The sequence below is a fragment of the Poeciliopsis prolifica genome, unplaced genomic scaffold, assembly GCF_027474105.1.
Source record: "Poeciliopsis prolifica strain line A6 unplaced genomic scaffold, Auburn_PproV2 SCAFFOLD021, whole genome shotgun sequence".
Taxonomy (NCBI): Eukaryota; Metazoa; Chordata; class Actinopteri; order Cyprinodontiformes; family Poeciliidae; genus Poeciliopsis; species Poeciliopsis prolifica.
In genome coordinates this window covers 4,566,690-4,582,971 of record NW_026562396.1, presented here as the reverse complement: position 1 = coordinate 4,582,971, position 16,282 = coordinate 4,566,690, and the positions used below count along the sequence as shown (strand labels likewise).

The following is a 16,282-nucleotide window of genomic DNA, read 5'->3' as shown; positions in this document are numbered from 1 at the left end:
TAATATAATATTTAATCACACTTAGTGTTTAGTCTAGTCTGTGGAGGGCCACATAAAAAGCTACGGCGGGCCTGATTTGGCCCCCGGGCCTTGAGTTTGACACATGTGTTTTAGCTCAAAGATTGAAACATGAGGTTTGATCTTTTCAAAAATGTCGATGTATCAAAGGAAATTAAAACAGCAGAGTCTAGAAGAGGTACATACATATTCCCAGCGTTGTCATCTGTCATTTTAAACCCTTAGACAATGAGTACATCAAGATATACTTTGATCATTTCAACGTTTGGTTTTAAGGAGCGATCACGGTGCTGGACATAGACTGTGGTTTTAATGTTCCACCTTTAAATGCCATTTATGCTGCTCTCCAGTTGAGGGCCTCCTTCATTGTGTTTTTACTGTTTCGCCATTGAGTGAGGTAAAAAAAAAATTAAAAATCAGACAGTTTCAAGCAGCCTGCATGTTTTTCCAGAATACATCTCCATATGGCTTGTTCTAATTGTTTGGTGGGACTCAAATGCAAGCAGACCAACAGGAATAGTTTTCATAATGAAAACAGACTTGCCTATGTAAATAATATTATCAATAACAGAGGCACAATACTGATTGGGCACCCTTTTATCAGTCTGCTTCAAGTTTTTTGAGTCCAGCTCAGGCTGGTGGGTTGTGGGTAGCGTTGGATTCGTTCAGCTTTGCTCAATAAAAGGGGTGAAGATGCTTCTCTTGTAGTACATTTTGTGGGACAGTAAAAACTCGTGGTCACTTCAGTTCACCTGGCTTCAGATAATTAGATGCATTTATGCAGCTAATTATACAGGCAGGATAATGCAGGGAGGCAGTCTTGGGACTGAGTGACAAACTGCATTGGAGCTTCCATTTTACACACACAAATGGGACATCTCCTTCTCTTGTTTTATTAATAGCACTTTATTGCTGCATTTTATAACAGACCACTATTATAAAATGCTTATTTAATATCTACACATTACCTGCCACATTTCCTCCTCTAGTTCCTTCATCCTGTCTCTTATCAGCCACTCTGCACCAAGGTTATCTCACACAGTTCCTACCTTTCTTTAATTTCATAAAGTTATATAAAAGTACATTCCAGTTGCATAAATGGTGACATGTGGTAAATGCATAAGCCTAATGTAACACGTTCACACAGCGAGGCATGTTGGGCTCCAATGTTATTCTCATGGAAAAAATTAAATAATGGCGCAACAGACCACGTATGAGTTAAGCAACAAATTTAACAACCCGCAACGTTTACAAAGAGACTGTCCTGTTTGAGGTCTTGCTCTGATCTAAGAAATCTATTACTGGCTTGGTATCTAAACTTGTGCTGTGTTAGATGAGAAGAAAAGTTGAACTCATGAAAGTTGAGAGAAAAAAAACATGCATTATTCTGAGACAACTGGAAAGTTTCCGCCTCTTTCCGTGGATGTGGCATTTCCCTTCCTGTTGTCCCTGAAACTCCCCTGGGATGAATCACGTACACCCCGGCAGATGCTCATGTACCCAAAAACCTGCAAACTACAACACCTGCATAAGTCACTATACTGTTTACATAAGCTACATGCTTATCTTCTTCCTATGTTACTTGTTGTGCCTGGGAATTTCTGTTATGCAAGTCCAGTTGACTCTCTTCTTTCTTCAGTGCTCTGTCTGGGATTTTTCCTCGTGACCTGATGTCTGTCAGGTAGAAGTTCAACTGGGCCAATCAGGAAACAGCAGGAGAAGTTGTGCAAATCATCAATTTTATGCACTGTTTCATCATGGCAGTGTGCCTGTAGTTTGGCGGCAGTGGTCGGAGGAGGTGAACAAGGCCGTACAGTCTATGTTGGTCACGCTTCCAAATATTAAATTAACATCAACGGCCGCCTCATTCAGCTCAGCACGTCTCTTGTCACAGTGGGACATAGTTGTTTGCAGCACACAGAAAAATAATGAGGCTTTCCAACATTATTGTTTGGTTGCTGTTAAGCATCGTTGTGGCAAACAACAATACACTCGACAAAACATATTTTCTACCTTTCCTGTATTTACTAATTAACATAATAGAAATGTTACAAATCCTAAAAGTTCACTGGACGATGAAAATCTATCTTGTTCATGATGTATCCCTTGAAGCACAGGAATCAGTCAAAGATTTCTTTTGAGGGCAGGAACAGATCAGAAGTCACTGAGGTCTGCCGGTGGGAGGGGGTGGTTGTGAAACTCATGTGAGCACAGTCCAGTGAAGCATGTGCTGTGGGAGCCTGTGCAAAGCTCTCTATTTCTCCAATTGTATCAGCTCTGCTCAAACCTTTCTGACTTCCACACTGCTCTCAAGAGCCCGATTAAAGAGTGTCACGAAGCCGCGTTCATGCAAAACATGCAACATAGAATACAGGACGTCATCAGTCCTAAAGGAACACAAAGAGACCATCTTAAACCAGTTGCTGTGTATTAGATTAAATATAATGTGCAAAATCTGTATTATGTTTTATTAAATTTTATCATTTCTCAAGCTAATTCTTTTGGGATTTGTGTTTTTTCACATTATTTATAGTCTGATATATGAAGCCCTGAAGCCAACCCTTTAAAGATGAAATCAAAGACTGCTATTAAACTTACAAAAACTTTGTTGCTTGCAAAACATCCTTGAGCGCTCTGTGGGTGCATCCAGATACATCCAGCCGAACCGGTTCTTCATCCCTTTTCAGATTTCTTTGAAGCTTTGGACGCCAAAAGCCCAGTTGATAAGAATTTGCTGGCGTAAGGGATTGTGTTTCAGAAATGCTGTTTCTCAAGTCACGTTGCCTCACAACATGAAAAGCGACCAATGACCTCAGAGACACGTAGTCTCTGCTCCTATAAAGTTGCTGAAGCTAAAGTGTCTCCTTTCAATAGCGAACAGAGAGAGAGAAAGTTGGATCCGGTGCTGCCCTTTGGTTTCGCTCATCATTTCTGTGGACAATGCTGCGAGTCAGATGTCTGAGAGGAGGTAGCAGGGGGGCCGAGGCTGCCCATCTGATCGGAGCCATGGTTTGTATTCTGGTGGTTTTATGTTTTTGTTGGGGTTTTTTTTTGTTGTTCTTGTTGTTTTTGTTTTTGCAGCAAAGAAAGAGAAATCATTTCATCTCCCTGATCTTTTGTTTCAATGAAAACACAAGTCTTTTAAGGTGAATAAAGACATTTTGTTCGACTTTTTCTTCATTGCATTTGAGCTGATTGGGTTAAAGTCAGGTTAATTGATTTATGGATGTGTTGGTTGTCTGATCAACCATTAAGATGTCTGAAAATGCTAAACTAAAACAAGAAATGCACAAAAATAGTGAAACAAAAAAGATTGGATTTTTCCTAATGGTGCAGGGTGTTTTCTTTCATTTATTTTGTTTAGTCCCTGAGCGACAGCGAACAGCTGTTTCACAGCAGATGGCTCTCAAACTCTGTGACTCCAGAGCTGGTCTGGTGCCAGCGGGGCCAATACTGTGACCTCTATCTTTAAGAGATAAGGCTTCTTCATAACACATGTACTTTGGCACCCAACCAATCAATCCAACTGAGATCAGTTTTCTTCTTGGAGCAGTTTCATCTTTGCTGTATTACTTTGATCCTCTTTTCTTTTTCTTGTTTTTACTTTAAGCCATGTTTTTTTTCTTACAAATATTTTCATTTTTCTTGCACCGAAATAAAACCAAATTCATTGATAAATATGCTCATTTTGAAACAGCTTCCTGCTCAGCACTAATGACCAACAACTGTATTTTAAAACCAATTAGTTGATGCATTTTCCACACACACAAAAAAGACCATTTTTGTGCAAATATTTTTTCACAAATCATTTAAACCAAAGCCTGAGCCCCAAGCTTATCCATTTTCTTCTCGCTCAGCTTGGCCGGTCAGTTGCAGGTTGGGTGCAGAGGACCTTCCAGAGCACTTCAAGTGCAGCAGCTGCTGCTCAACACCAAGCAGCTGAAGAGGAACCTGTTACTGAGCCCATTCAGCAGGAGTGCCCCGTCTGCAGCTACAATGAATGGGACCCCCTGGAGGAGGTGATCGTGGGCCGAGCCGAAAACGCTCATGTGCCTCCGTTTACTGTGGAAGTGAAAGTAAGCGTCTCCTCTGACCCATCAGCAAAGTGCAAATTGTAAAAAGTGTGACAGTGATGTTAACTGTGCGTAAATCCTGTTGTGACCGTCTGATCAGGCCAACACATACGAGAAGTACTGGCCCTTCTACCAGAAGCATGGGGGCCAGTCTTTTCCTGCGGACCACTTGAAAAAAGCCGTTGCTGAGATTGAAGAAATGTGCAATATCCTGCGTCACGAGGGCGTCATTGTCAAGAGGCCAGAACCCATCAACTGGTCTGTGGAATACAAAACTCCAGACTTCACATCCACAGGTGAAAAGCGTTGTGTAACGTTGACTGGTGCTACCGTCATAATCTGACTGCTGTTATCTGATAACGAGTGTGCATTATTGAACATGTTGCAGGAATGTATGCTGCCATGCCAAGAGACATCCTCCTGGTTGTCGGAAATGAAATTATAGAAGCTCCCATGGCCTGGAGGGCTCGGTTCTTTGAGTACCGTGCCTATAGGCCTCTGATCAAGGAGTACTTTAGAAAAGGTGCAAAGTGGACCACAGCTCCTAAGCCAACCATGGCTGATGACCTGTATGATCAGGTGAGGCACCCAAACAGCAGCAGCAAGGCTGTTGTATCTAGTTCATCATATCGCCTCTGAACTCTTTGCACTGTGCCGTTTATTGTCGTCGTACGTGGAGCAAGACCATACCATACAGTTTTATTGCTCTGGTGTAAATCATTTTTTTCTCCTGTCAACCAGGACTACCCCATCCGCACTGTGGAGGACAGACACAAGCTGGCTGCCCAGGGGAAGTTTGTGACCACCGAGCACGAGCCCTGCTTCGATGCTGCTGACTTCATTCGAGCCGGGAGGGACCTTTTCGTCCAGAGGAGTCAGGTACGAAGCACTGCTCTCAAGCCAATCACCACTGATTCAATCCACAGGGACTCAGAACTGAATGCGTGGTTGGGGTAGGTCATGAGGCTTTTTCTCTGCCCCGATGCAGGTTACAAATTACATGGGAATCGAGTGGATGAGGCGCCATCTGGCCCCAGATTACAAGGTGCACATCATCTCATTCAAGGATCCCAACCCCATGCACATTGATGCCACTTTTAACATTATCGGCCCCGGATTGGTGTTGTCAAACCCTGATCGCCCATGTCGCCAGGTAGTTTCCGAGAGAATGCTCTGCTGCCCTCTTGTGGATGTGAAAATGAACTGTTCGTGTCAGTTCTCCATGTTGACCAATGCTGTGTATTTCTTTTTTATCTGTAACTCAGATTGACATGTTCAAGAAAGCCGGCTGGACTGTTGTGAAACCTCCGACACCTTTGATTCCTGATGGTGTGTACTTCAGCTAAAGCTTGGTTTAAATTTCAAAAACAGATAGTTTTTCTTGTTTATTTGTTTTGTTTGTTATTTATTTTTTTTAACTGAAAAAAAAAAATCAAACTTTCCTGCAGACCATCCACTGTGGATGTCCTCCAAATGGCTGTCCATGAATGTGCTGATGCTGGATGAGAAGCGTGTCATGGTTGACGCCAATGAAGGCACAATTCATAAAATGTTTGAAAACCTCGGTGAGTGCAACACTTTAAAATCATTCTGGTGGGTTTTACTTAAAACAAACCAGAAAATTGAAAAAACATAAATATATTGCTTTTGCTTTGAGCAGGTATCAAGACCATAAAGGTGAACATTCGCCATGCCAACTCACTTGGCGGTGGCTTCCACTGCTGGACAACCGATGTCCGCCGCCGTGGTATCCTGGAGTCCTACTTCCACTAGCCTCGCCAGAAAAAGGCAGTTTTTATTGAGCTTTGAAAACTAAAGCCTCAATCCGGAAGCCTCTTAGATACTTAAACATCACTAAAAAAGATTGAGCTTACATCTGATCAAATCTGCTGTGTGCAAATCTGAAATCCTAACTTGGAAAATTTGTTTAAACCCATGTGAAACAAATGACAGTATGATGGGGTTTTTTGGGTGGGAGGTTTTGTTCAATCGAAAGCTCCCCTCCGGATTGTGTCTTAATTGAACATTTATGAATGATTTTGATCTGCTGGACCTTGGAGTGCCTTTGCAAACAGCTTTGTTAAGAGATAAACAGCACACACATGCTGAATAGCAAGAATCTTTGGTTTATTTCAAACAGGAATCTCAATATTAACTGCATTTCTGGCCTGGCAGGCGTGAAGCTTACCCATCTAAAAGCCAATGCTTTGAGGACAAGGTACAATTTGGTATGTGAATGTCACTAAACTTGGGCACAGGAGGTTAGAAGCTACCTCTGTTTGAACACTCAGGGTGCTTTTTGTTATCCAGATCTTCTTTTCCTTGTTTTCTCGCTACAACTACTTGTAGGTGCAGGTATCTGGAGCAAATGTCTTTACATGTGATTTTTCTCTGACATCTGTGATAAGTTGAAGAACATTTAAGAACCAAGGAAACTGCACAATGAAAAGCACCCTGAGAAATCACAACTCTACCTTTTCCCAATATTTTTTATAAAGAAACATGTATAAATTGTTTAGGTGGTTCAAGACACCATATTAATTGATCACCTTTGTAGAAACATTGATTAAAGTGGAAAACCTCTGCTTTTATTTTTACAACTCTTTTTATTGGATTTCCCAGCAATAAGTGTTTTTATATATTTTCGTAAAAATCCATGAGGTCCATATCAGATTTTGTATACCTTTTTCCTCTGCTGTTTTCTCCTGTTGCATATTTGGCCCAGTTACAGTACATGCTGCCAGTCTTTCCCGCTGAGCTCCTTACTTGCTAAAACAAACTGAAAATGCATGAGGGTTTAGTTATTTCATTTGATGTGCTGCTTATACAATTGAATGTCTTAAACTTCTTAAAATATTTTAGAGGAGATGAATTTGAGAGGAAATTTGGTTCAACACAGTGATGTTTTGTAGTATGTCATTAAATGTCATTAAAAAGTCTCAAGTTTCATTGATTTGGCTCTTGATGTTTTTTTATAAGGTTTAATTTACTTGTGAATAATGGTTATTTATCATACCGTTTCGAGTGAGTTATGGCTGCAAAAATGAGCATTGAGTCATATTTTAGAATTTGACGACCGGAAACAAAGTCTTTCAATATGTGTTTTTGTTTGTTTGTGTCATTTACTGCTTTAGGGATAACGGCTTCTTCCTCCCCAAGTGGCCATGGTAGGAAATGACTCATGTCACTGTGGATAATGTCACTTCCTTACTAGCTTCCGCCAGCATTTCCACAAAGTTTTTAGATTTTGATTTAGAGTTGATTGTACCTTTCACACTAACATATCTTTCTGTCCCATGCAGTTCAGACCTACTGATAAAAAATACCCAAAGAGATCATCTCTTCTCTCCTGGATGTCATGGCTGACTCATTTTCAATTTTGCCACCATTGAACATAAATGATATGATTGAACCTATCAGGAGCTTAGGAAGCAATGACATCATTATCAGGGCTTTCCCAAATACTTTAAAGAATCAGTAAAGCTGAATTTGAATAAAGTAACAAGAATTGTCAGTAAAATATATAATTATTCAGGCATTTAGCAAATATCAATAGCTTTAGTGATTGTAGCGGATTTCATAATAGAAGCTGATTTAATGTTAGAAAGGAAACGATTATGCCTCATTTTATACAGCGTATTATCTAGTTTCACCCCTATTTTTTTTTTTTTATGAAAAAATACTCAGTTCCCTCCATATTTAGTGGCGTGGCTAAAAATGTATCAGGTTCTCAATAATAGAAAAAATAAAATATTTGATAAATAATGAATATATATAGTAAATATTTTTATACCGTAACCTCACACTGTAAGATTTAGAAAAATTGAACCATCAGTTTCAATAAATACAGTCTCTGGGGAAAATCCTCTCACCAATTTAGAAAGTTCATCATTTTTGTAACACTTTCCCTCCTGTAAGGGTAGCTGTGAAAAGGGCCTAAAATTTCCCATTAAAATTTAGTAAAACGTTAACATGAAGAAGGGAAACTTTGAAACTTCATTTACGAGTAGTGAATGAGTGAGGTCCCACTGAGTGGCGCTCCGTACAGCATCAAGCTCAGCATATGTTGTTTTGGTGATATGTTCTGCATGGGACAGATGCAGAATGCAGATATGTTGTTGGTACTAATGATGTGCAAAAGTAATAGAAATTGTGATAAATAAGCACAAAAAATATAATTTAAAAACTTTGACTTACACAAAAAAAAAAAAAATCCAAAATGATGTTTTTTTGATTTTCAACAACTAGAGAAAAGTAGATCTCTTTATGCCAACATTATGATGAAGGGCTGATGATATGGAATTTATTGATATATTGGTTACCCAGTTAAGTAGATTATGCAACAAATTACTGCAATTAAACTATATAGATGAAGAATGCCAAGTAACATGGTGTGCAATCAAGGCGGCTCGTAGCAAAGTGGAGCAGTTTTGGGAAAAATAAAAATGAAGCATAAGAACAACAAGTATAAGAAGAAACATAAAATCAACAAATGGAAGGGAATGCAGAGTTAATCAGAAACAAAATACAGTTAATTTGTTAATGTGAAGAAGTAGAGGAGTGAAGTAAGATATTAAAGCAGATGCTATGAGGAGAACAGTCACAATTGAACCCAAAAGAAAGCACGGGTAACTTTGCTTACGGCGCACAAAGCAAAATCTGTGGACATCAGTGCTTGCTATGTTGAACACTTCTGTTCTAGGAACCCAAACACCTTTATCAGGATCATCATTCAGCACATACAAGGACAAGATAAGAGGAGAGAGAAAACGTACAATGTGGCTTTCCTTACAATGCTCAGCAGAGGGAACTTTAAATGTCTCCAAGCAGCACTGCTTCACCAGTTCCTGAATATATTTATCATCTAATTTATAAGTTGTTGTTTTCGGCACACAGGAAAACATAAGGCTCCCCTGAGCTGGTCCAGAAAAAAGAAAAACCTTGGTATGAAACTATTTCACCTGACTGTGGCATGTTTATTTAATTTACAGCTTCAGATAATGCCATAATGTCATAAAACGGTGCTGTATAAATGACCTGACAGTTGTATGGACGTCTATGTGATAAACATAAAGAGGAACAGTTAATGTACTTATAGTTATGGCACTAGATCGGCTACTTAAGAGACTGTTCCCAGGAGGAACTCAGAGTTTAGCACGACTGCCTTTTTTATTCCCTTGAACTTCTGTATGTTTGGAGTGAGGTTGAAAAACCATCGTCCTTTAGATGCGCCTACGTATGGACGCTTCTGAGGGTCGTTGAGGAACTGCACTTCACACAAAATGTTTTGGATGCAACTTGCTTAACAACTGAACCTTTTCCTTCTATGATGCAACTTTCAAATGTATCAGATTTTAAGAGAAACAGATGTTATGTCTCAGAGAGACCTTCTCGCTCAAATTAACCTAGGAGGTGAATCAAGCCGTCCATCTTAAAAAGCACCACTGACGTGCAATTCTGAGGAACAGCAGCACAGGAATCAGTCGGTGTTAATAAAAAATGGCAACCTTGAGTGTTTCAGACTTACTAAACCCAGAATATTGATTTCTTTTATTGATGTAATAAATATTGCATCTTTAATCAAAATTCCTTGGATAGAAATTTTGATTATTTTCAGGAGGAATGTTTTCTACAATAGCACAGCGCAATAATATTGATTACAACAGACTGCAGAACATCTGGGAGAAAAGTCCACATTTTTCCGCATTGTGGAAAGGTTGATTCAATACTAAGAAAGAAACAGATCATTTTCTAAAACAATTCATCCATCTACCCATCTGGCTCATCTTTGCCTCAAATTAAGATTGGTTTGATGAGGTAGAAAATGTTAAAACACTAAAGACATGACGTGACACCATGTTGAACTATATCTGAAATTATAGTAATCAAATAACGCCTTCAAATAAACACAATTTTGAAAAAATATTTGTAAAGTTTTACAAACGCAGAGTTGGGAGGTCTTGAACTTTGGCGCCCCTTAGTGTGAGAGTCAAGTAAAGAGCAGGGTGGGTCAAAATCAGATCCTAATTCCAGGAAAATAGATTTTAAAGAAAAGAAACGAAGAGAAAAGGAAAGAAAAACACTTGAAAACTATGTAATTCACAAATAACCAACAAACTTTTTTTTCTTTTTTGTTTTACTTTTTTTCTGTACATTTTTGTAACAATGACATTTTGAACAAACCTATGAAAGCAACGCATTTTAAAACATTATGAAGTTCATAGAGGCAGAAAATGCTGTACAGATTTCTATTAAAACTATACTGGAAGACTCTAATGTTAAAATGTGACACCTGCTTCAGGTGTGAAAGGAGGAGCTGCCAAGAACTTTTTGGACAGCAGAGTAATAGTTTAGTTTACTTATATAAAGTTAAACTATTTTCGTCCTCTGGCTTTTACTCCTTGTTGGAAAAAGTCTATCTGATAGAATAAAAAGGGTTCAGACTCCTGCCACAATGTTTACTAGAGCCAATAAAACTATAAATATAACATGAAACAAGTCCAAATATTTTTGTCATCCACTGTCTGGCCTCTTATATCGGTGATCTGGATGTTCATAATGCAGAAAACATTAGCATTTTTTTCCTTTTTTTATTTTATACTTTTGAAAAAATCTTTCACTAAAATTTAATAGTTTTCAGACTTTGCAGGGTTTTTTTAAGCATACAAAACAAGATATTCAGCATGTTTCCTACAATACAGCTGTAGAAAATATACTTTACAAACTCCTCCTGCTCTGATTAACCTTTTATATGTTTGTCCAAACAAGAGGCGTCACCTGTAGGTAAGATACTGCCTACCGTTAAACACACCAATCCATACTGAAAAAAAGCCATGCTTTGAAATGAGGTCAAAAAAGGGGAGATTAGAACAAAACAAACTGATCATTTTGTCTATTTGAAGGAGCCCAATGAAAAACACATACTGCACCTTAATGAGACCATAAATACATAAATATGTGAGCTCATTGTGTTGTCAGAGACCCATATTTCTTCAAAAAGGTTCAAGTGATTTCTCTCGTTGTGATTTAGTTGGAATTATTTCTGCTTCCTGTTCACAACGCAACACAGAGGCTTCACAAGTTTACTTTAAAAGGTCAGCAGCTGTTTGGTGCCTCAGGAATGTGATTCAAATTCCCCAACCATTGAAAATGACCAGACAGACAATGAGAGAGCATGAGACTTTGGACACAAGCGATGCTTTGAGTGTTGTGCAGATAAAGGATGCCATCAGACGGTCGGCAAAGCAAAAAATGTCCTGCAGAGACCCTGCTGAAGAATGCAGCTGCACAAAGTGCGGCGATAATACCAGATAGCTAAGCACACGTAAGTGACAGAAAGGCAAAGACAGCGGTAAACATGTCATCCCCTCATGAATAATGCAGCCAGCTTCACTGTAAGCAAAGAGACAAAAACGAAAAAAAAAAAAAGAAAAGAGCATGACCTGTCAGCGGATTCATTTATATCCCGCCTGCCAACCCTTTATTTAACATTTATTTAACATTTATATTGTTTGTTTAAGCTGGGGTGTTTTCTGTTTTATAGATGTCGTAAATCACATGAGGCCGGGTATTTTTAGTGGCTTTAAAGCTGCTTGAAAGCTCGGTTTGTTCTAAAACCCTCGCTCTAATAGAGTCATGTGATGTGTTGCTTTAAGCAGCAAAAAAGCCCCATCACTGCTGGAACAAATACTGAATGTTTTCAATAAATTACACTGAAGACTGGGAATACCGGGCACTTCTGCACAGCTCTGGGAGGCATTCAGCCTCCTGAAGCTCATGCAGCTTGACACATAAAGGTCAGTTTACATGTCATGGGGAGGAAACATGTGATGATGGTTAATCCCACTTTGACTTTGAAGGCTATAGGCTACAGAAAGGGGGGGAAAATGCATTATGAAAAGTCAAGGTTTTGAGTTTCAAAGATGGCTATTCAACAGAGTGGAGTAGTGTCTCTCATGAGAAGTTGTTATTGGTTGGTTCAGGTTTAAATGAGTTCTTTACTCAGCCAAATGTTGGCCTTAAAGAAATGCATAAATAAATTCATTTCTTTGATGTTTTTTTTTATCTCCTTTTCTTCTGTTCATATCTTTTTATCAGAATAGTATTTTTAACATCAGCAGCTTTACTCTCTGTAACCAAACCCTACACAGAGATCTGCATGTTCTGTCAAGGTTGAGTTGGATGCTTGTATTGTCTATCGCTTTTGTTTTTTGATCTGGGAATATTAGGTGTATTTTGAACTAAAACAAAATATAGAAGCTGTCCTCATCCTGAAAAGCAGAATGACTGGAGAATCCATCCATCCATTTTCTGTACACCCTTGTCACTAGTGGGGTGTGGAGGGATGCTGGTGCCCATCTCCAGAGCCTTTAGGCAGGGTACGCCCTGGACAGGTCGCCAGTCTGTCGCAGGACAACACAGAGGCAGAAAGGACAAACAACGATGCACCAATTTACCAATTTGTCATGTTTTTGAATTGTGGGAGGAAGTCAGAGTACCCGAAGAGAACCCACGCATGCACAGGGAGAACATGCAAACCCCATGCAGAAAGACCCCGGGCCAGGAACTGAACACAGAACCTTCTTGTTGCAAGGCAATAGTGCTACCAACTGCACCACTCGACTGGAGAATCCCTCACCAGCTACTTTGGCATATTCAGATTTAGATAAAAAACACATTCTCAAGGTCTTGAAAAAGCAGTCAATACCAGTTGCAGATATTTAAGAATATTTATTTCTTGGGATGTTGGGATCCATCAATAAATGTTTCATCATAAAACACAACAATACAAAGGTAATTATTAGAACTGGTGGCAGTGTTATATTAAACACATAAAGACATAGCTACTGCACAAACGATTTTTTTGGTTGTTGTTTTTTTTACCATTTACAGCAAACGCAAAGGGCTCTTATTGTGAAAGTCCGCAGGAAGTTTAGGTTTTTATTCTTGTTGCTAAAATGTATGGCTTCAACAGGGATTTTATTGCTAAAAAGCAACGACGACATAAGGGTGCACCCAATTTGATTAAAATTACAATCCAATTATAATTTTAATCCGTTGAATTCAGCTACAGTGTGGTCTAACATTTTCTACATCGCAATTGAAACAGTAAAAATTAAAACAGTATATAAATATGCTCTTTGTGTTCGTTTCTCTCTCTCTTTTTTTTTCTACTTTTATGAAACAACAATAGGTTCGTAGTACGTTTGCTGACCGTACACCACTCCAAAAATCCCTTTCTACGGCGAACGAGTGGACGTAAAGCTGACCGGAGGAGCACATCCCGGGTTCAGGAAGAAGCGACTCACAGAAACATGTAAACAGCGTACCTGCAGCCAGCCGGGGGACGGCGGGTGAGAGCGCTCTTCCTGCTTTCAAAGTTCCCACGGCGCTCCGGGGACCACCCAGCGGCGCCGAGCGCGCCTCCCATTGGCTGCTCGCTCCTCATTTGCATTAACGTCAGTAAAGGCTGTAGGTCAATCCTTGCGGGTGCTTTTATTGGATGTGCCGCTGTCAAGCAGTGCTGAAGAATTGGAAGGGCAAACGCCAGAAAAGGCAGAGACAAGACAAACATTGAAATCAGCATTATGGAGCCTGAACCCGCCTCATGTCCGCTCGCGTCCAACTGAGATAATCCTGCCGTCACCGATTTTTAACATCTGAAACTTGTGGACACGGAGCGGGGATTTTTTTTTTCCTTTCTTTTTTTTTAAGATTTTTTTTTCTCTCTGAGTCTCTCTCTCTTTTTCTCTCTCTCTCAAGCGACTACATTCTCCAGAGGTGGTACCTCTTCACATTACAATCAAACAGCCTCTACATCTGTTTTTGTCAAGCTCCAGAATGAGAGGGAAAACCGCGGAGCCTGTCGCGAGCTGCAGCCGGGCTTGGAGCTCTTGAATCAGGCGGTGGATCATCCTCCACCGGGGGGGCGGCGGCGGCGGCGAGCGGGAGCGGATGCCTGAATGGAGACTGCGAGCCATCCACCAGGATCTCCCCGCTTCCTAAATTGGTGAATTTTGTGCGCTTGACAAACGGAGCGTTCCGTCGGGCTGCATGGCCTTGTGTTTCACCGACGGCGTGTTTGACATGGGAGCGACTGGCCAGAGAAACGCTCCGCAGTGTGAATATTTCAGCCTGTTGATGATGAGCCGCTCCGGACCGGAGCAAAGTGTCGTGAGAATTGCTTTTCTGCTGAGCTGAAGTGGGCAACCAGACTGTTGAAGAAGACTTAAAAAAAAAGAAAGAAAGAAAGGAAAAAAAGAGAGGGGCAATATTTTTTTTTGATGGCTCCTAGGTGGGGGAGGACGGATACACATGAAACCTTGGACATCAAAAATGGATAAAACTCATGCGTAAAGCTGATGAGGGAGGGGGGGCTCTCAGGCCTACTTGATAGCAGTGGTGAAGTTGATGGGGGGGAGTGGAGGGAGTGAGAAAATGATGATGTGGTACGAATTGAAGGCGAGAAGAAGAGCTGGAGTGAGGGATAAAATCCGTGGGGAGATTGGTAGCTGAAGGAGAACGGAAACCCAAGTTTCTCCAGGACAAGACAGCTGCTTTCATTGAGGCTCTCCAATTAACTTCATGTGAAAAACAGGGAGAGGAAACAGGCTTCCTGGTTGAGGGGTGGGTGGGTGGGTAGGGGGGTCAGATAGATATTTTATTCATGCCTTATGTTGGAGCAACTGGAGAACCGGCTTTCCTGTGGCCTACATGTTATACACGCGCACACGTATGCATTTGTAGAGGAACACGTATTTTTGGAGAATTGTAACCTTTCGGAGGAAGAGTGGACCTTCAGAAACACACAGAGAGGACGAATGACACTCTTGTAGCCTCAAAAAGTAACGCACTTGGAAAGAAGAGAAGAAGAAGAGAGAAAAAAAGAGGCTGAAGTGGGTTTGAAGCATGGGCTGTGCTTCAAGTATTCATATCTCTGATAGGGTGGTCTACCACAGTGGAAAAGAGTCTGAGGATTCTCACTCACCCCAGCAGACTAATACAACTCAGCATCAAGGAAATCCTGCCTCCGGACTACCCCTAAAACCCCCTAGCTGCAAGGTGAGAGAACCTACATTCATTACGTTCACAGAGACAGGAGAGCGAGTGTGAGAGGGATCGAGTCAGAAGAAGTTTGCTTTTGTGCGTGTGTGTGTGTGTGTGTGTGTGTGTGTGTGTGTGTGTGTGTGTGTGTGTGTGTGTGTGTGTGTGTATTATAGACAGTTGAGTTCAGTCTTTATTCTGGAAAGGCAAAAAAGAGTTTCTGTGCTGAAGGGACAAAAACAACCATGTCTGCAAACCACAGGAAGGACATTCTTGAAAAAAAAAAAAAAAAGGATCCAGGTGGTTACTCAGCTTGCACATGACTGAATCAACTTTACTTCACTTTATTTTGACTCTTTTCAAACTTGAAAACACAGTTTGGGATCTCAGAGGAAACAGGCCTTCATGCAATCTCTATTGACGTTGTAGGCTCGTTTTTCTCTGACCCAACTATTGTTTTCTTTGTAGTTTCGGGAGGATGCAAACCATTGTTGCTGGGGGGGGGGGGGTTTCTGTTTTTTTTTTTTTTTTTTTGTAGATGATCTAAGCATACCTGACATGTGTGATCCCAACATGGGAGTAGAGCAGGGGTATCAAACTCCAGTCCTCTATGGCCACTATCCTGCAGCTTTTAGTTGTGCCACAGGTACAAAACACTGGAATGAAATGACTTAATTGCCTTCTTCTTGTGTAGATAAGTTCTCCAGAGCTTTGCTAATGACCTAATTATTTTATTCAGGTGTGGTGCAGCAGAGGCACATCTAAAAGTTGCAGGGCAGTGGCCCTCCAGGACTAGAGGTTGACACCTGTGGAGCAGAGCATGGCCTGTTCCGGGCAGAAAGCATCAACATCTGTCCTCAAAACGTGGTTCTCTTTCTACTGGTACACCTTTAGCCTCTGATTCACCTCTCTGCCAGTTGTACTCTGTTTTAATAGGCCTTTCTCCACCGCTCTGAAAAAGAATGGATTCAAAAAGTTTCAAGACTTAATAGCAAAATGTGTGTGCCTGCTTGTGTACGTTGACAAAATACTTTGTGTAGAGAAGATTTGAACGTTCCTAGACATTTTCTTGTTGCCGTTTTCATATTGAACACGTCCGTCAAAATAGTGGAATATTCATTTTGGATAATGAGAAACGAGTTTAATTC

The 16,282-nt window shown here is 40.5% G+C and overlaps 2 protein-coding genes across 2 annotated transcripts in view; both read left to right on the top strand.

The window, feature by feature from the left end:
- The first annotated feature begins 2,841 nt into the window (after positions 1-2,841).
- Positions 2,842-7,040, top strand: gatm (glycine amidinotransferase (L-arginine:glycine amidinotransferase)). Its single transcript, XM_055044835.1, has 9 exons — positions 2,842-3,027; positions 3,876-4,094; positions 4,192-4,387; positions 4,480-4,670; positions 4,833-4,970; positions 5,080-5,244; positions 5,357-5,420; positions 5,540-5,656; positions 5,752-7,040. The coding sequence occupies exons 1-9, from the start codon at positions 2,959-2,961 to the stop codon at positions 5,862-5,864; spliced, it is 1,272 nt and encodes a 423-aa protein (XP_054900810.1). The 5' UTR covers positions 2,842-2,958; the 3' UTR covers positions 5,865-7,040.
- A 6,532-nt stretch (positions 7,041-13,572) lies between these two features.
- Positions 13,573-16,282, top strand: part of pde8a (phosphodiesterase 8A) — a 54,047-nt gene continuing 51,337 nt past the window's right edge. Inside the window, exon 1 of the mRNA XM_055044853.1 lies at positions 13,573-15,152. Coding sequence (XP_054900828.1) covers positions 15,000-15,152 — 153 coding nt within the window. The 5' untranslated portion in view covers positions 13,573-14,999. The remainder of the gene's footprint in view (positions 15,153-16,282) is intronic.